General features: G+C 40.8%; 1 protein-coding gene across 6 annotated transcripts in view; it reads left to right on the top strand.

Moving 5' to 3' along the window:
• Synj (synaptojanin) overlaps window positions 1-7,312 on the top strand; it is a 312,743-nt gene extending 305,431 nt beyond the window's left edge. For all 6 annotated transcript variants that reach the window (XM_076199351.1, XM_076199352.1, XM_076199346.1 and 3 more), the window contains 4 exons: window positions 2,951-3,136; window positions 3,287-3,449; window positions 4,220-4,422; window positions 4,840-7,312. In XM_076199351.1, the coding sequence (XP_076055466.1) occupies window positions 2,951-3,136; window positions 3,287-3,449; window positions 4,220-4,422; window positions 4,840-5,388 (1,101 nt within the window). In that variant the 3' untranslated portion in view covers window positions 5,389-7,312. The remainder of the gene's footprint in view (window positions 1-2,950; window positions 3,137-3,286; window positions 3,450-4,219; window positions 4,423-4,839) is intronic.
• Window positions 7,313-20,782: the final 13,470 nt, after the last annotated feature.

Raw genomic sequence — 20,782 nt, 5'->3', positions numbered from 1 at the left:
ACATCCCTGACGAAGTCCCACCTTTACCTCAAACCACTCGCTCTCTCCATTATCCTAACACAAGCTCAACTACTCTCGTAGAAACTCTTAATTGCTCTTAACATCTTTCCTCCTATCCCGTATATCTGCAAAACCTCCCACAGTACCTTCCTGTCTACCCTATCATAAGCCTTTTCCAGATCCATAAAAGCCAAAAAAACATCCTTACCTTTTCCTATAGCTTTTTCACATATGTCTTACCACAAAAATCTGATCTACACAACCCCTACCTGTCCTAAATCCACTGTTCCTCACCAATTACTCCCTCTGTTCTTCTCCTAATCTGCTCAATCAAGACCCTCCCATAACCTTTCCCAACTACACTTAACAAGCTGATCCCTCTGAAACTACTCCACTCACACTTGCCCCCCCTTTCCCTTGTAAAGTGGAATTATCCAGGCATTCCTCCAGTCCTCCAGCATTCTACTCTCTCTTAAACAAACACTAAATAACCTCACCAGCCAGTTCACCATGAGATTCATCCAACCCAGGTGCACCTGCTCTCATCATCTTAACAGCTGCCTTCACTTCATCTTTCCTTATTTCTGCTCCATTTTCCTCACTCATCACAATAATTTTCTTAGTGCTTCCCACTGCAGCTACCTTTCCCTCCCTATCCTTCTTCACATTTAGCAGCTCCCTAAAATACTCTGCCCACCTTCCTCTCACTGCCTTCTCTTCCATTATCATCTCTCCATCTGCAGCTATTACCTTTCTTCTCTACTTGATTTACCTCCTCTTCCACTCTTAATTTCTTTCCAAAACATCTTTTTATTACTTTCAAGATTTTCTGTCATACTCTTACCCCATTCCACATTTGCTCTCCTCTTTGCCTCCTTTACCTTGTGCTTTACTTCTCTTCTCTTTACTTTGTACCTCTCCTTTGATTCCCTCGTCCTAATTTGTAACCAGTCCATGAAAGCCTGCTTCTTCTACACCCTTCTTTGCTTCCTCATCCCACCACTCACTACCTTCCTTCTATTTCCTCCTGTCCACCTTGTTCCACACACCATCTTTACACTCCTTATTACTCCCTCCTTGAACCATCCCCATTCCTCCTCCACTACTAGCTCTACTCTATCCTCCACTCCTCTCTCAGCTTCCTCTTATACTCCTTCTCTTCACATTCCCATTTATAGTGTCATTTCACCTCTTTGTGGTACCACATATCACAACTGCCTTAGCACCATGAAGGAGAGTAACACTAGTTCACATAAAAGAAAAGGCTTGTGCAGATTACTGAGACCACTCAGAAAACATACAAGGAAAGGAAGCAATTGTAACCCTTGTGTGGATCAGTAAAAGGCATATGATAGGAGTGTAGGATCTATTTGAGCTATTTCTCAATGCTGATAGTTGTCCATGAGTCCTTTACAGGTGAAACTCTTTGTAGGAAGTGCATGATAAAACAATACAGTGCATGATGGTCAAATAGGACACCCTGTGTTGATATGGACAGGAAAGCCAAGTTTTTATTGCTTAGCATGGCAGGAATTTCATCAGTACAGATTGACACCCTTCCCATTCCTTGAGAATTGCCCCATCTTTTACGAGGAAACATTTGGAAGGTTGGATGCATCAATTGATTTTTCCCCCACCTTTTATGTTTCATATTTCTTGTCCTATTTCTACACTGATACCAACATCTGAATGCTAGAACTGATATTGGTTGATTCATCCAAATAAACACTGGTTTGCAATGACTGGACTAGTTTTAGTAACTTGGATCTTTAACTCTTGACAACTATACCAGAAAGGTGTAATATATCATTTAGCAAGGAACTTGTATGTTGGTATCAAGCTCCAATCTGCATCACTCTTTGGCCATTTCTAATCCACAGATTTTCATATACATACATATACCAAAGGCTTTTTCCCCCCTTACATTGGGGGGGTAGCCAAAGAGAAAAAGGCATAGAAGCCACTCCCACAGATTTTCAAAAGGAGAGAGAGAGAAAACCACATCCAAATTCATAAAAAAATAACTGGTGCTCAGGTCATCACCTGTCACTGAAAGAAATGTTTCGCCAAATTGGGCAGTCTCATTTGTAAATATTGTCTTGTACAGTTTATGTATTGGTTGATTAAGTTTATCTTTATCCATTATGTGTAAAACCATAGCAGTTGTGTCACTCTTCTGTGGAAGTTTTGTAGATATGATGATGTGTCATATCTTGATCTGTCACATGATTACCTTTTTACCACAATTTTGCATCAATATATTTGTCACACTGACTACATGTTAAGTTGTATTTTCTTTGTTTTAATTTTTTCACATATTTATGTATTTTCATAACATGTTTCCATAGTGGGATAAGTACACTATACAGTACCACCACCATACAAAACCTTCATCCCTGTAAAATTCAGTACATCTCGACAGATCATCACAATGTAAATTTTTTTTTTTGCTACAACCAGGATTTATTTCCCAAATTCCTTTACCCCGTTTACATCTCTGCACAGACGGAAACCACAGTACCTGTACTCCTCACCTTCACACTCTTACTCTGTATCCATTTACATGTCATTTGATGGGGGTGGGGGAGCAGGGATGACCTTTCATCACAGAGGTGTAGAGATGGGAGGGGTGGTTAAATGGGTCTTGTGTGTGTGTGTGTGTGTGTAGTGGGTGTTTGATTTGATTTAGCATATATGATAGATGCTCACATATAGACACATATACTAAGGTAATTGTGTACATTATACAGTATTATACTTATTGGTAAGTGAAAAATCCTTATAAAATAATTGTGATTTTTGTAAGATTAATGTTTCATAGAATTTGAGGAGGTAACACATACCACACTGAATGTTAAGGTTTGATTTATAAAAATTAGGCAACATACAGAAATGAGATGATGCAACATTTCCCATAAGTCTCACAACTGGTATGTATGTTTTTTGACAGATACATAACCTTGAAGAGGGATGCGATGCAGGTGCAGTATTTGATGATGATCTGCTGACTGCTGTCCAGGAGGCAATGGGTGCAGTTGGGTCAGTTGTCCTTGTGCGCTTCGTGGACAACAAGATATGGTTTACATTTGCTGACTCCCGCATGGCGCTGCAGGCTGTTCAGTCCAGTCCTTTAACAGTTAGGTTTCAGTGTATATGAAATTGGTTTTAAGTGGATATCTTACTGTTTGTATATAGATACTGTTCATGCCTTGACTGGCTACCTTCCTTATATGGGGGAAGAAGTCTTTTGGTATACAGAGACATTCTAAAGTGATATGCATTGCAGATTGGTGGGCATACACTAGAAGTGCAGCTTAAGACACCAGAGTGGAGGAATCAGCTGGAAGAAGAGTTGGCCCTCTGTGGTGATTCAACCATGCCTTTAACGGACGAGGTTGTACAGGTGCAAGAACAGCAGGATGTGGTGCATACTCTCAGGAATATGCAAGGTAGGTTGATATTACTAAATATTACTTGAAATATCAGGGTGCAGGAATACTATATTAATGACTACAGGATGTCTTGTTTCAATTTTTTATCATGAATCAAAAGGCCATCTTAGTAAAGAAAGACGGCAAGATAGTTTTCTGTATATTGCAACCATAGTCTGCTGAAAAGAACTACCAGCTATGACTGCAGTATATAGAACAATTATTCTATAGTCTTTCTTTTCTCTTCAACAGTAGTAGTATTAGTCTTTAGCCCAAATTTCACTGACTGGAAATCTGCTGCCCAACAACAACTGGTGATGGTCCTTGAGCCCTCCCATAGATCTCCCCAGAGAGAATCGTTGGGCAGTTGTATTGCTGTAGTAGTGTGGGACTGTTTGTGTCTCACCAGCTTATAGAAGTAGGAGGGGAACAGTTGCTGGTTGTCAGTTTTTCTGTGAAATGTAAAGGAAATGCAGTTGAAATTGATAGAGATCTTGTGCCTGGTCTGGGGACTGTCAGCCCATCAGGGTTGTACTTCCAGATGGAGATGAGGTTGTTGACAGGTTTTCAAGATGGCCATCAGGAAGATGATTCTCTCTGACAATCTTGGAAGGCCATCTTCTCTTGCAGCTGCTGCTGGTCCCATATTACTTTATACTTGGAGAGCTGTGGGTTTCCTGCAAGAGAGACCTGGGGCAACAGACTGATTGATTGGTTTGGGGAATTGTTGATGTTTTTGGAAGGCTTATGTATTGTGCATAGCTTGAAAGATATTTTTCATGTTTTAGGTGCTTTGGAGAGCTTATATTCTGAACACGACAATCAAATCAATGATGGAGAGGTGGAGCATCAACGAGCATCACCACAGCCCCCAAGGCCAACTCCTCCACGGCCAATTCCTTCGAGGCCTCCCCCTCCCCGCCCTACACCACCTTCTTCAGCTCCAAGTTCCCCAGCAACAGCACGAAGTCAAAAACAGCAAGGACCTAAGGTGACTGCCTTTCCACTTTTTGTGCCATAATCAATGAGGAATGTATCTTTTGTAGTGAATTTCAAATGAGGTATAATAAATGGAGAAGAGACCTGATCCCATTGATTGTAGCTCCTTTCTTGTAATAAGGAGGGCATTTAGAGGATTAGAAGGGAAACGGGGAGTAATTTGGGAACAACAGTGTGAGTTTAGAGAGGAAGAGGGTGATTAGATCAAGCAGTAGTAAGACGGAGGTACATGAAGTTCTTGGCAAATGGTAAGGATGTCTTTTGGGCTTTCATGGATTTGGATAAGGTGTGTAATAGGGTTGGGAGGGAACCATTGTGGAGTGTGTTGCAGACATGGAATAGGAGAAAGTCTGTTGAAGATGGTAGTGGGAGTAGATCATCACCTCATTTCCAATAACTTGTGTTTCAGGTGATGGTAATCACAAAACCCATACGACCAACCCAAGTGGCAACAGGTAGTGCTAGTGATACTCATCAAGCTTTGAACGAGAGCAGTTCAACTCAGAGTCTCTCTTCAACCACCTCCTCACATCAAGGTCATCCACCAATTCCTCCATGGACACCATCCTTAGAGGAGACATCGCCAACCTCTGAAATGTCACAAGTGGATTCTAGTCAGCTTCCACATACATCTGCACCAAGCCCTCCCCCATCTGCTCCACCACCAAGTCAACCTCCCACAGCTCCACAACAGAGTCATCCTCCCTCAGCTCCACCACCAAGTCTTCCCCCTTCAGCTCCACCACCAAGTCTTCCACCCTCTGCTGCTTCTCCCCCAACTCCTCCAATTAGTCAACCCTCTGGGCCTCCTCCTGCCCTTCCACGGCGAGATTTACCCCCAGTTCCAAGCAGAGGAGGAAGTGGGCCCCCACCCTCAGGACCTCCCCCTCCCATACCCAGTCGCACCCTCCCGCCAGTACCTGCTCGCAACCTCCCTCCTGTCCCTCCACGTAAGTGAATTTGAATGACAAGAGGATCTTCATTAGTCCATGAAATGTGTACTACTGTAGCTGCTTGACTCTTGCATGTAAAACGTGTAAAGACAACTATGTCTCAACAGTTTACTAATGTTCCCACTGACATGAAATGTATAGCAATGAAGTGGATGTTATGTTTTTATACAGTATTATAAAAGATTATTTATTTAGTATAATTTGAAACTTAATTATTTCAATTTCTTCTTTTGAAGAAGTGCCCTCATGTGTATCAAAGATATTTTTTTCCTTCACATTCCATTTACTGTCTTTGATATAACATGTTTGTTGTGATTAAGGTGTGAAATAGGAATATCACCTAGTCATTATTACCTTTTTTTTTTTTTGTATTGTTTATTCTGATAATATATATATAGATGTTACATAGTTGTATATACAAGTGGATATGGTTGGTTAATTCTGTTACTGCTAATCCTTTTATGACAGTGTTGTTTAAGAAAAGAAAAATATGAACGTACATGTGTATCACAGAAAAATACTCTATAATGTATGTGACGGGGAAGCAGTTTGTCCACCGACTAGATTGTATATGTATGTGTTGTAAATATATAGTAGTTTTCTCCAATGTTGTGTATTTCTTATATGGAATGATAGCAAAATAGAAAATCTATTTCCTGGCCTCGAGGGAGATGGGATCATGGCTTTTTGGTGTAGTAGTAGTAGAATTCGTTGTTAATATTTTAACTCATTCCTTCATATCACATTGTCTTTCACTTTGCCAATCAATATTTGATACCTTGCATCTAGGAGATTACTGCTTGGAATCCATGAACCTTGTGGGTGACATGTTTTATTTCCTAAGATGTGTTGATTATTTTATTGCTTTGTCATCTCCAGCCTCACCGTGCTGAAGATGCAGAATACCTGATTTTCACAACCCAAGACTGACACAGTACACACATTAGTACAAAATTTCCTTTTTTGAGTGACTTAAGAGGCCAACCAAGGTGCTTCTGCCTGATACCTTGGGACAACAGGTCTACTTTTAAGATAGACCCAAGGCAACTGATTGATCTCCAACACGTTTTTTTTTTTTTTTTTTTTTATTCTTATTGCCTTAGAATTTTTTTTTAACTCATCCCCTTATTAACCAAAAATTAAATCCATTTCCTTAAGTGTAGAATTTGTTTATTTTCTGTAGCACATTGGTGACTATGTTTTGTGATCTTGTTCCTTAAAACTTCACATTGTGCTTGTCATCATGTGCTCTTGTGTTGTTGTAATCCTTATTGCCTTATTCATTGATATAATGTAACTACTCCAGTCATTGTTTCTTGTTTCATTCTTTTTGAGTTTCATTTCATCATGATGGATTCTGGTTTTTCTTTCATTGTATTTTTCTCATCAAGTTTCAGCTTAGTCTTCATTATTATTTGTTTCTGTGCCTTTGAAGTAATGTAAGTAAAAATAGACATGAGTCTGGGAAAATGTGATTGTTAACGTATTTTTGTGTAATGTAGAAGCCTTCATTTGTATTGCTGTGTCTTCCTTAAAAAACACAAGTGCTTATTGAAAATGTTCCTTTAGTCTCTAGAACTTTATAAATCATTATCAGTTTATCCTCTTTTCTTGTCTTTTGTTCTGATCATATCATGTCAGGATACATTATATTTTGTTGCTCATCTTCGTATAGAAATGATCTATTCCATGTGTAAATACATGGTTAAACGGATGTCATGCATTCCAAAATCCTTCAGGGTATCTTGGCATGTGGGATTATAATACTCATGTGTACTGGTTGCTTAGAGTAATGATAAAGAACTGTAATCAACTTACCAAATCTTGTTAGAGGGATTTGCCCAAATGTGCAATTAAAGAAATTAGAATAAGTATTGTAGATTAAATGTTATGTTCTGTAAAGCAGTGAAATACAATAGATAAATGTGACTTGTCATTATCTTATCCTTGTACATGTTTAATACTGCTATTGAAGGAGAAGGGAGAAAAAACAAATGTTGTGATTTAATAGGAATTACTTTTGAGTCCATGAATCAACTGTTACTCCAGATCTCTTGCAGGGCAAAATGACAACACCACATGTGACAATTTTATTCAAAAAGGTTGAGCCATCATGAGTAAATTAATTTGGTTGAAAGAACTACTTCTCACAAGGTTATAATAAGAATAAAAAGACAAATTTTATGAGGAACACAAAAATGGTAGGAAAAATAGATATGAGAAACAGGATTGTCATTTTCAGGAAAAGATGGTTGTTTACAAAGGAGGATAACAAAGGCGGAGCATGCCAACAGGAGACCTTTTGGTCCATATCTAGGTCAGATGCGAAAAAAATCATACATATACCAAAGGCTTTTACCCCTTACAAGGGAGGTAGCCAAAAAGAAAAAGGCATAAAAACCATTCTCACCCATTCCATCTCTAAATACACTCCACTCCACTCCACCCTCCCTCTTATTTTGGCACCTCCTGGATGACGGGTCATCCCTACACCTTGTCCACTGCCCTGGGTCAGAGGCAGTGTCACAAGATACAGCACATCCACAGCAAGGCTGCTTCATTAACTCGACGACCCCCCTCTCCGTCCCCCCATCCAGAAAAGGAGAAGACGGAGAGAAATCCCTTCGGGCTGCGTCAAATTTTCCTCACATACCACCTCACCCCCCATCCCCCCCACTCATTCCACCTCATGCATCACAACATCATCCATATACAACCATTCTCCATTCACCCCTGTCTTCTGTCCTCTCCCGTCCTTCCTCAACAGACATTCCCCTCTTCCCCAAAGCCCCCTTCACCCCATCCATCCATCTCATCCTAGGATGCCTCCTCATGTTCACTCCTTCCACCTCTGCCTTCCACACCTCTTTTACTAGTCTTTCTTCACTCATTCTTTCCATGTGTCCAAACCATCCTAATACTCTTTCATCAATCGTATCTCCCAACTCTAATCCTGGAGCCGCAGCGTCTACGTTATGGGACCACCCCGCAACCCCAAGAGTTGGAGGCCAAACGGCGGCAACCAGCCCTGGCCACCGGCTCTACGCTGGTGGCACCGATCCCCAAGAGGAGCTATGACTGCCTTGGGGAGTACCACAATCCTTTTTCTCAACATACAATATTACGTTTTTTCTGCACTGAGGGGTGATTTTCCGGTGATCACCCCTCTTCTACTTTTAGCCGGAGATGTTGAGAGCAATCCTGGGCCCACCACAAAATACACATGCCCAACATGCTCTAAATCCATTACCTCGAGCAGACAGACAAAGGGCTCAGTTCAATGCAATATGTGCAAAAACTGGGCCCACCTCACTTGTACAACACTTGCTGACACAAACCAATACACAAACACTTGGACATGTTCTACCTGCCCTCCAGTAACCCCACTCCCACCTCCCCAACCACAGCCAGCACCCTTCCCCACTCCCAATATCCCTTTGCCCTTATCCCCAATCAGTACTCCCCTTCCTTTGTCCCCAATCTCTCCTTTCCCCCCCTCTAACCCAGATCCTATACCTTCCCCATTAACACCCCAACCTCAACCCCAAACAGCAACATACAACACATACAAAACACACATCAACATATTACAACACAACATTGACGGTATTAACACGAAAAAACATGAACTCGAACACTTTCTTAAACAACACAACATACACATTGCAATTATACAAGAAACAAAACTAAGACACTCGCACAAAACACCATCAGTTCATAATTACACCACCATCAGATAAGACCAGACCAACGGCAATGGCTGTGGACTCACCACCCTGATCCACCACTCCATCTGTTTTGTGGACACAAGTGCCACAACCAAAATTCTCCTCCCTACCACAGATAACACTACAGAAATCCAATCTATTCGAATCCGCACAGGCAACAAATCAACACTGACAATAGTTAACATGTACATTGCCCTCCAATCATCCCCCACAGTTCCAAACACCTTCAGGCCTCAATTTAGCCAACTAGCCTCAATCCCCAACCTGATCATGGGTGGTGACTTCAACGCCAAGTCGTCTGCCTGGTATGTTGACAACCCTGACATAGACAGAGGGCTTGATATACAGACTCAGTTTGACTCATTGACTATCATGAACAACACACATTATCATACACATATCCCACACCAAGCCCTATACACTCCCTCATCTCCTGATATCACCTTCTGCTCCCCCTGCCTAACCTCATCAACATCATGGAGAGTGGTCGGAACCCTTGGTTCTGACCACCTTCCAATCATCACCACCAAAACAAGATGCACCCCAGTTGGCCACAGACACACATACACCAATTACAAGAGAGCTAACTGAGAATCTTTTACTGAAGAGACAGAACAACATTTTGAAACACTTAAGAGTACACCAATCACAAACATAAACAATGCTGTGCACACTTTTAATACAATCATACTAAATGCAGACAAGAGATACATCCCTAGAGGCAACAGAAAATCACACAACCCCAACTTCACACCAGAAATCCAAGGCCTCATCAGACAACGAGACACACTTAAACACAATACCCCCACACCTATCCCTCAAAACATAGCAGACCAAATACAAACACTAAACACTGTGGTTGCCAATAAAATACATGAACAAAAAACACAAAATTGGCAAAACTTTATCAATACACTTGATCACAAAACAAACACCAGCAAATTGTACAAAACACTCAACAGCATTACACTATCCAACAGTAACACTACACGCTCTCACGCAGCAATAATCACAACAACAGACAATCTACCCTCAAATAGACAACAAGCAAACACACTCGTATATCATTTTGCACAGACAAGCCATCTCACTTCTCACCCTGACGACCGACGCACTATTCGTCATAAGAAAGACTTTCCCACAGACTCGGACTATACACCCTTCATAGACAGTCAGACAAAACACATAATACATAACCTCAAGCACTCATCTGCCTCTGGCCCTGATAACATAAGTAACATCCACCAAAAACACATTGGACCACAAGGTATACACGCACTCACAAACATTGCAAACTACAGCTATTCACACAACATTATACCCGACATCTGGAAGCATGGTAAAATAATCACCATTCCAAAACCGAACAAAGACCCAACAATCCCAACATCGCACCACCCAATCACACTTCTCTGCACCCCATCTAAAGTCATTGAACGCCTAATGCTTCAACTTGTCACACCACATATTCCCCTTGCCGACTCACAACACGGTTTTAGGTCACTACACTCCACAAACGCTCTTCTGATAAACCTCACACAAAGAATTTTAGATGGCATCAATTCAGATAGGCCCCACCACAGAACACTTCTTATAACATTAGACATTAGTAAAGCTTTTGATGCTATCCACCACCACAACCTAACAAATAAAATATATAACACAGACATGCACAATAACACCAAAAGATGGCTGGCCAATTATCTGGCAAGTGTCATATAATGGCCAATCATCGCACATCAGAAACATTAAGAATGGAGTACCACAGGGCTCTGTTCTATCCCCCACGCTCTTTAATCTATACATGCATGACTTACCCACACCAGACACCTCAGAAATACAAATCTCTTCCTATGCAGACGACATAACAATCACATGCACACTTCGTAACACAGACAAAGCTGCAGAAATAATCCAGCCATACCTTGATACACTCAACACATGGTTCATCACAAATAGCTCCAACCAAATCTACAGCAACACTTCTCACCAACTGGACAAAAGAACACAAATACATACCTCATCTCTACATCAACAACACTCTAATACCACACACAAACACACTAAAAATTCTTGGTGTAACATACGATACATCCATGTCTTTCAAACAACACATCACAAACATAAAAAACAAATGCACACCTAGACGTAATGCACTTAAGTCAATCGCTGGAACAACATTTGGACAAAAAGAAACTAATACAACAATATACAAACCAACTGGACAAAAGAACACAAATACATACCTCATCTCTACATCAACAACACTAATACCACACACAAACACACCGAAAATTCTTGGTGTAACATGATATGATACATCCATGTCTTTCAAACAACACATCACAAACTTAAAAAACAAATGCACACCTAGACTTAATGCACTTAAGTCAATCGCTGGAACAACATTTGGACAAAACAAAGAAACTAATACAACAATATACAAACAATGCATACGCTCAGTGATGAATTATGCGAGTCCTGCATGGGCTCCTAATCTCAGTGAGACACACCACAACACCCTTCAAATCATACAAAACAAAGCCCTAAAAACAATTACAGGCTGCACAAATACACCTACAGACCATTTACACCATGAAACAAAAGTCCTCAAAGTCAAGGACCACCTCATCATGAGAGGCACACAAACACTTGCCGCAGCCATCACAAACACATCACACCCGCTATGTGGTAAGTTGATATACCACTCGGACTAGGACTGGCACAGAGCTGGGCTATATTAAACACAGGTGGGTTGGCTCTCTTTATTATGTCTCAAATGTTTCGGAGTCTGACTATAAGGGGACACTGAACTGTGGCAAGTACTTACTCTGAAAGTGACCTTACACGTGGCGTATGGACTGCTTCGTCGTCGTCAGCTGGCACCGTGTCGCGTCTGCTCTCAAGGACCTAAGCGTATGAACTGCCCTTGAGTGCTTGGAGTGCTTGCTCTTAAAGATGCCCAGCGGCCAGATGCCATGCGTGGTCCAATTACCTTCCAGGCCTGCCCACGCTGCCCAAAGGTGCCATGCGTCGTCCAATCATCTTCCAGGCCTGCCCCACGCGGTCTACGGTGGGTGGAGTCAGCCCGGACAAGGGTGCGTTCATTGTCTGCATGGGCACTCCGCGTGGGCACTGACCAAGCCACGCTACTCTTTGGTGCCAAACCAGGTCCAAGCCACGCTATTCTTTGGCGCCAAACCAGGTCCAAGCCACGCTACTCTTTGGGTCACTATACGCGCCAAAACCAACTTGCCACAGCTACACTACATAGCAGAACACCCACACACACCAAGAAACATTAAAACAACACCCAAAGACCTGTATCACACACAGATACTCTCTTCTCTTCCTCCACATCCACCAAATACCAGCCTCCGGAAACATATTCATAATCATATCACTCACCGCTCCATTAACACACTGAAAGACAAAACACTGCTGCATGCCAGACCCCCTGATATCCACCCTTCTGAATCCTCTCTCCCACGAAAGGACAGAGTCCACCTGGCCAGACTGCGGTGCGGCCACCACCCAGCACTTCTAAGCTATCAGAAGAGACTGGATGACCGCATTGTGAACAGCTGCCCAGGATGTAACATTTCACCCCATACCATACAACACATAATGGAAGACTGCATTTTACACAATCATGCATGCAAACAACACAACATACACTCTATAAAGGATTTGTGGGAAAACCCAGTTTCAGCTGTGGCATTCCTTGGGGAGACGGGACTGCTCGGACAGACAGTCTAGGGAACGACAACAACTCCCTTACCACCCCTGTTCTCATCCTCACCTCATTTCTCACTCTATACAGCCTAGTAACCCCCATCATACTTCTCAGACACCTCATCTAAAACTCATTCAAACTCCTCTCTTCCTCTCATAGGTTCCACGTTTCTGACCCATACAGTTCTGTTGGCACAATCACTCCTTCATACAGTCTCCTCTTAGCCTCCATTCCCAAATGTCTGTTCCTCATTACATTTTTTAATCCACCAAGGCATTTACTCTCTTCTTTCAATCTACATTCTACCTCCACCTCCACTCCACCATTTCCTGCCACATTTGCACCCAAGTATCTAAAACTATCCACTTCCTCCAGTCACTCTCCCTTAATGCTCACTTCCAGACTACTGCCACTTTCACCCCTTGTACATCTCATCACCTTACTTTTATCAACATTTATCTTTAACTTTCTTCTTTTCACACACTCTCCCAAACTCTGTCACCAACTTCCTCAATCGCTACTCTGATCCTGCTACAAGCGCAGTGTCATCCGCAAACAACAGGTGGCTCACCTCCCACTTTTCTCCATTTTCTTTAAACATCTCCAATCCCTGTCCCACCACCCTTGCACTTATCTCTCGCACCACCCCAACCATGTATAAATTGAACAGCCAGGGCGACATAACACATCCCTGATGAAGTCTCACCTTTACCTCAAACCACTCACTCCATTTCTAATCCTGACACATGCTCTACTACTCTCGTAAAAACTCTTGACAGCTCCTAAAAGCTTTCCTCCTATCCCGTATATCTGCAAAACCTCCCACAGTGCCTTCCTGTCTACCCTGTCATAAGCCTTTTCCAGATCCATAAAAGCCCAAAATACATCCTTACCTTTTCCTATAGCTTTCTCACATATCTGTCTTACCACAAAAATCTGAACTACGCAACCTCTACCTGTCCTAAGTCTACACTGTTCCTCACCAATTACTCCCTCTCTTCCTCTCCTAATCCTCTCAATCAAGATCCTCCCATAAGCCTTCCCAACTACACTTAACAAGCTAATCCCTCTGAAACCACTACACTCACAGTTGTCCCCTTTTCTCTTGTAGAGTGGAACTATACAGGCACTTCTCCAGTCCTCCGGCACTCTACCCTCTCTCCAGCAAACATTAAATAATCTCACCAGCCAGTCCACCATCACTGTACCTCCTTTTTTTAGACATTCTGCATGGCATCCATCCAGACCAGGTGCTTTACCTGTTCTCATCATCCTTCCGTATTTCTCCTCCATTTTCTTCACTCACCACGGTCATTTTCTTAACACTTCCCACGGCAACTATCTTTCCCAACCTATCCTCCTTCACATTTAGTAACTCCTTAAAATACTCTGCCCATCTTCCCCTCACTGCCTTCTCTTCCATTATCATCTCTCCATCTGCACCTTTTACCTTTTCTTCTCCACTTGATTCGCCTCCTCTTCCTCTCTTAATTTCTTTCCAAAACATCTTTTTATTACTTTCAAGATTTTCTGTCACACTCTTACCCCAACCTTTACCTTGTGCTTTACTTCTCTTCTATTTTCTTTGTACCTCTCATATGACTCTCTCATCCTATTTTGTAACCAATCTGTGAAAGCTCGTTTCTTCTCTTCTACAACCTTCTTTGTTTCCTCATCCCACCATTCACTACCCTTCCTTCTATTTCCTCCTGTCCTTCTTGTTCCACACACCATCTTTGCACACTTTGTGACTCCCTCCTTGAACCATCCCCATTCCTCCTCCACTCCTAGCTCAACTCTATTCTTCACTCCCTCCCACTCCTCTCTCAGCTTCTTCTTGTACTTCTCCTTTTCCTTTTCATTTAAAGAGTTCACTTTAAGCACCTCCCTACCTTTTGTTCTTTTCCTCTTTCTCCATCTATCCTCCACTCTCAACTCACCTTACACCAAAAAATGTTCCGATATTCCCCCCACTCTCTCCCCTTAGCACATGTACATCCTTAACTCTTCCTATTATACTCCTATCTACCACTACATAGTCCATTAATGCTCTATCTGCCACCCTTCCATCCAGCACCCGCTCCCATATGTACTTATGCTTGACTCTCTTTCGAAACACTGTATTTGCTATCATCAACTCACTAAACATATTTCCACCATCAACTCTCCTCTACGATTTTTTCCTGGAACTCCACATTTCCCAACCACTCCATCAATTGGTTCATTTCCTACCCTTGCATTAAGGCCTCCCAATACTACTACATTAACGTTCCTCTCTAATCCCTTTATGCACTCATTTAATTTTATCCTAAAAGCCTCCCTTTCTTCTTCACCAGGGGTTCCCAAAGTGGTCGATTTCGACCCTCAGTGGTCGATGAGACCATCCAAGGGATCGACAAATAGCCAAGGGGTCGAAGAAAGGGGGTCAGTAGATTGCTAGGGGGTCGATATCGACCCCCAGGGTGCGATGAAACCATCCAAGGGGTCGAAAGGGGGTCAGTAGATTGCCAGGGGGTCGAAAGGGGTCTTTAAAATCAAATGGTTAGCATGAAATGATCCTGTCCTCTTCCCGTACTGAAAGAGTGAGAATAATCAACCAACCAATATCTAAACTTAAAGAAAAACCATGTCAATTCATTCTGAGTCGAAAATCCTCCCCATTCTGTGTATGTAGGGAGAATCTCACATGCACACAACTAGAGATGCAGCTAAAAAAAAATCGTGCTGTAAAAAAAAAAAAAAAAAAAAAAAAAAATTGACAAAAAAAGCATGGATATTTTCGTTGTTTTTTTTTGGTATATATATTTTGTTTTAAAATAACTCAGCAAGGAAAATAACCAAATTACAATAATTTGTCTATGTTAGAATATCAAATAAATCAGTATACCCCTCACTTAAGGTTTTCTGTGGTGTTAGGGCACTTCCATTTTCTGTGGTTTCATGTTTTGATGTGTTTCATTTATTTTACAATGTACAGTTGCCCCACATAGTTTTGGCACAATCAAAAAAGAAATTCGGACAAGAATAGCAACTCGCCCGGTTTTTTTTTTCCGTGTCTATTTATTTACATGCTTTTTTTTTCTTGACTTACTAATGACATCTATCACTCTTATTTGACAAGTAATGCGATTAATATACGTTGCAGAGGAGAGAGAGAGAGAACGCAGGAATCCGTTGACGTAGTGGTAAATGGTAGACTAACAACTAGCTTCAAGCTGTGAGTGGTGTTGAGTGCAGTGACAAACTAACCAAAACTAATTCGTATACTTATAAGTTATGTTATAACCCTATTATTAAATCAATTATTTTAATTTATTTATTCAGCAGAGGGCTTGTGATCCAATTATGTTATGTTAATTGTGATGCAAAAAAAAAAAATCGCGTTTTTTATAAAAAAAAAATTGTTTTTTATGAGTTTTTTTTTTATCTCGTCCAAATTTGTTCAGATATTAAATATTAAGTATATAAAAACAGGTGCAAATATGTTATTCATCCCTCCACATATGTGCATCTATCTTATGCAAAGAGGCATTAGACAGAGTAAAAAAATAAACAAGTAATTGACCATATAAAGTCATTGTCAGATGTTGCAAGCCTGTAACAAGTGTAGATACTGTATATGGGCCAATATGGCTATTAGCTGGCTACCTTACAAAATTTACCTTTTATCTTAGCATACTCTTCAAAGATTAAACACTCCAATTTCCCATAGTGACCCTGGACGTTGCCTAAACACAGATCCGCCACTTGGACAGTGGAAAAGGGGTTAACATAGTAATGGGGGGAAACTGTTGTACTCCCCGCCACCCATCAAGGCTCAGAGCTTACTTTCTACCTGACTTTTTGCTCGCTATCCCTTAACTTTAACCTACAATCATACATAACATAATTGGATCACAAGCCCTCTGCTGAATAAATAAATTAAAATAATTGATTTAATAATAGGGTTATAACATAACTTATAAATATACGAGTTAGTTTTGGTTAGTTTGTCACTGCACTCAACACCACTCACAGCTTGAAGCTGGTTGTTAGTCTACCATCGACCACTACGTGAACGGATTCCTGCGTTCTCTCTCTCTCTCTCTCTCTCTCTCTCTCTCTCTCTCTCTCTCTCCTCTGCAACGTATATTAATTGTATTACTTGTCAAATAAGAGTGATAGATGTCATTAGTAAGTCAAGAAAAATGTGTCGTCTGCTACACCATTTTGAGTATTTCGCTGTTTGTCACATTTTTAAGGTAGTTACTATTTAGCAAAAAAAAAAAAAAAAAAAAAAAAAAAAAATGTAAATGAACAGACACGAAAATGTAATAAAAAAGAATACCGGGCGAGTTGCTATTCTTGTCCGAAACATTTTTAAAACTGTGCCAAAACTAAGTGGGGCAACTGTACATTGTAAAATAAATAAAACACATCAAAACATGAAACCACAGAAAATGGAAGTGCCCTAACACCATAGAAAACCTTAAGTGAGGGGTATACTGATTTATTTGATATTCTAACATAGACAAATTATTATAATATGGTTATTTTCCTTGCTGAGTTATTTTAGAATAGAATATATAAAAAAACGAAAATACCTTAAAAAAAAAAAAAAAAAAAGCACTGTTTTTCTGAGTTGTATCCCAAGGACTTATGTATGATTGTAGGTTAAAGTTAAGGGATAGCGAGCAAAAAGTCAGGTAGAAAGTAAGCTCTGAGCTTTGATGGGTGGCGGGGAGTACAACAGTTTTCCCCCATTACTATGTTAACCTCTTTTCCACTGTCCAAGTGGCGGATCTGTGTTTAGGCAACGTCCAGGGTCATTATGGGAAATTGGAGTGTTTAATCTTTGAAGAGTATGCTAAGATAAAAGGTAAATTTTGTAAGGTAGCCAGCCGCTGCGGTTCTGGAGTCTAGACCTACCAGGACAAGGGATCATGTAACCTTGAAGAGGTGCAGCGGCTCGAGCGACCAAAATGACTGCCCGGGGTATGTCTAGAATACCCTGTAATCCGTATGGAGGGCGATAATCATATGGAAGTTACTAATTAGTGATCCCGAAAGACTTAGGATAGGGCTATCAACCCACTAAGACTCATTTAACTGCTCAAGACACGCAAAGTGAGCCTCGGACCCTATGGATTAAGCAGTTGACGGCCCGGCAATCAAAAAAGGATAAGAAACTTGGAATTGGAACAATAAACGTCTGCACTTTGAAAGATAAAGAAGAAGAGATTATTGCCATCATCAAAGACAGGAAAATAGATATTTTAGGAATGTGTGAAACAAGGAGAGAGGCAAATGGCAGAAAAACAATACATGACAACTATCAACTGATATGGAGCGGAATGCCAAATGAAAGAATGCATGGAGTGGCGATAATGATGACACCAAGGATTGCGGACTATGTTGAGGATGTTGTTTTTGTAAATGAAAGAATAATTAAAGTGACTGTGAAATTAAAAGACATTAGAATAACATTTGTACAAGTTTATGCTCCTCAGCAGGGAAGAACAGCGAAGAAAAGGAAGAATTCTATGTGAAACTACAAGAAGTATACGATCAAAGAGGTAATGCAGAAAACATGGTAGTCATTGGAGATGTGAATGGTCATGTTGGAAGTGATCGTGGAGGTGTAGAAAATATAATAGGAGCGCATGGAATAGGGAATCGAAATCGTGAGGGTGAAAGAGTAATTGACTTTTGTACTATGAATAATCTGTCAATTATGAACACTTTCTATAAACATAGACCAAGTCACCAATGGACTTGGTATCGATGGAACGACAACCTACAAAGCTATAATGACAAATCCCAAATTGACCTTGTCATTACAAATAATAAAAAGATCTTTCGTGATGTTAAAGCTATACCATCAGTGTCACTAGACTCAGATCATAGACTGGTGGTTGCAAAAATAAACGCGAGAAAGTGGAGAGTTGTGCCAGGGAAAATAAGGAGGAGATTCAAGGTGGAGGACTTAAGAATCCTGAAAAGAAAGAAAGTTTTAAAGAAAAAATCAGAGGAAAGGAGACAAACCTGCAAACAGGAGAAAATATAAATGAGGAATGGGAGCAGATGAAAACAGTAGTTATTAAGGAAGTGGCAGAGGAGAATATGGCAAGAAACTATGGAAAAGAGAAAAACGAAGGTGCCTATGCAGTAAAGGATGAAAATGGAGTGATGTTGGTGGAAACAAATCAAATTACAGAAAGATAGAAAATTTATTTTGAGAACCTACTCAATGCTGGACAAGAAAATATGGAAATGCAGGAAGAAAATCAGATGGAGTTCTTAGAAGGTGAAAATGATGAAATTACAGTTGCGGAGGTTCAGGTGGCTATCCAAAGAATGAAAAATGGAAAAGCATGTGGTGAGGATGAGATACATATAGAATTCATTAAAGCAATGGGTGAGTTGGGTGCGAACTGGTTGACCAGAATTATGAATGTCGCGTGGAAAAATGCTGAAATACCAGATGACTGGAGTAAAGCGGTCGTATGCCCAATTTTCAAAAAAGATGACCGCACAAATTGCAATAATTACAGAGGCATATCGTTGCTATCGCATGTGGGCAAAGTATATGAGAGAGTCATAGAGAGAAGACTGAGAATGGCTGTAGAGGAAAGATTTGGGGAATGGCAGCATGGTTTTAGACCACAAAGAAGCACAGTGGATATGATTTTTACATTGAAAATGGTTTTGGAAAAGAACAGGGAGTGGAACATCGACAAGTTTGCTATCTTCATAGATATGGAGAAAGCATTTGATAAGGTACCTAGGGAAGAAATCTGGAGAGCACTGGAGCATCAAGAATACGATGTTCCAGCAAACCTGAAGAGGGCAATTAAGAGTATATATAGGAAATGTGAAAATAAAGTGAAGCTAAGGGATGGAGATACACCATGGTTCCAGGTCAGGACTAGGAGGAGTGATTTCCCCACTGCTGTTCATAATTTTCATGGACAGATGTATGAAAGAAATAAACCATGGCAACAACACGATAACGCTGGCATATGCAGATGATGTTGCCGTGATATGCAGCAGCGAAGAGGAACTACAAGAGATGACAGGAAGATGGAATAAAGTTATGAATGATAATGATATGAAAATTAACATTAATAAAACGGAAGTCATGAGTATCACGAGGAATGAGAGGAAGATAGAAATAAGAATAGGAGAGGCCCAGTTGAAACAAGTAAGCGAATTTGAATATCTTGGGGTGAAAGTTAATGAACAGAATGATCAGGAAATCGAAATAAATAACAGAATTAATAAATTTAATAAGAACTTTGGTATGCTTTCGGTGTTGTTCAGAGACCGCAATGTCCCTAGAAAATGTAAGGTGCTGATGTATACAACAGTATTAAGACCAATTTTGCTTTATGGATCAGAAACATGGACAATGACAAGCAAAACAAAGAGTAAAATCGTTGCTGCAGAAATGAAAGTTCTGAGGAAAATCAAAAGAGTGTCTAGACTGGACCGATTGAGAAACATGGACATAAGAGCAGAATTGAATGTAAAGAATATACTAGAACATATAGAAGAAAATCGCCTGAGATGGTATGGACATGTGCAGAGGATGGAGGATGGGAGACTGCCCAGGGCTGCACTTCATATGCGGCCGGAAGGTAGAAGACCAGTGGGCAGGCCTAGAAAAAGATGGATGGAAGGAGTTAAGGAAGCTTTGGCGATTCGAGGAGAAGACCTTACAGAGATACTGCAAAATGAAGTCTACAGAGATAAAGATGGAAAGAAATTAGGAAACGAGGACCACTGGCTGACAGGAGATAATCCTACCAGGCGGATGGTAAGAGGGTAAGAGCCAGCCAATAGCCATACTGGCCCATATACAGTATCTACACTTGTTGCAGGCTTGCAGCATCTGATAGTGACTTTATATGGTCAATTACTTGTTTATTTTTATACTCTGTCTAATGCCTCTTT

Source organism: Oratosquilla oratoria, chromosome 16 (assembly GCF_046742065.1).
Source record: "Oratosquilla oratoria isolate Oo_2021 chromosome 16, ASM4674206v1, whole genome shotgun sequence".
Classification (NCBI taxonomy): domain Eukaryota; kingdom Metazoa; phylum Arthropoda; class Malacostraca; order Stomatopoda; family Squillidae; genus Oratosquilla; species Oratosquilla oratoria.
This window is presented reverse-complemented; position numbering and strand designations above follow the sequence as displayed.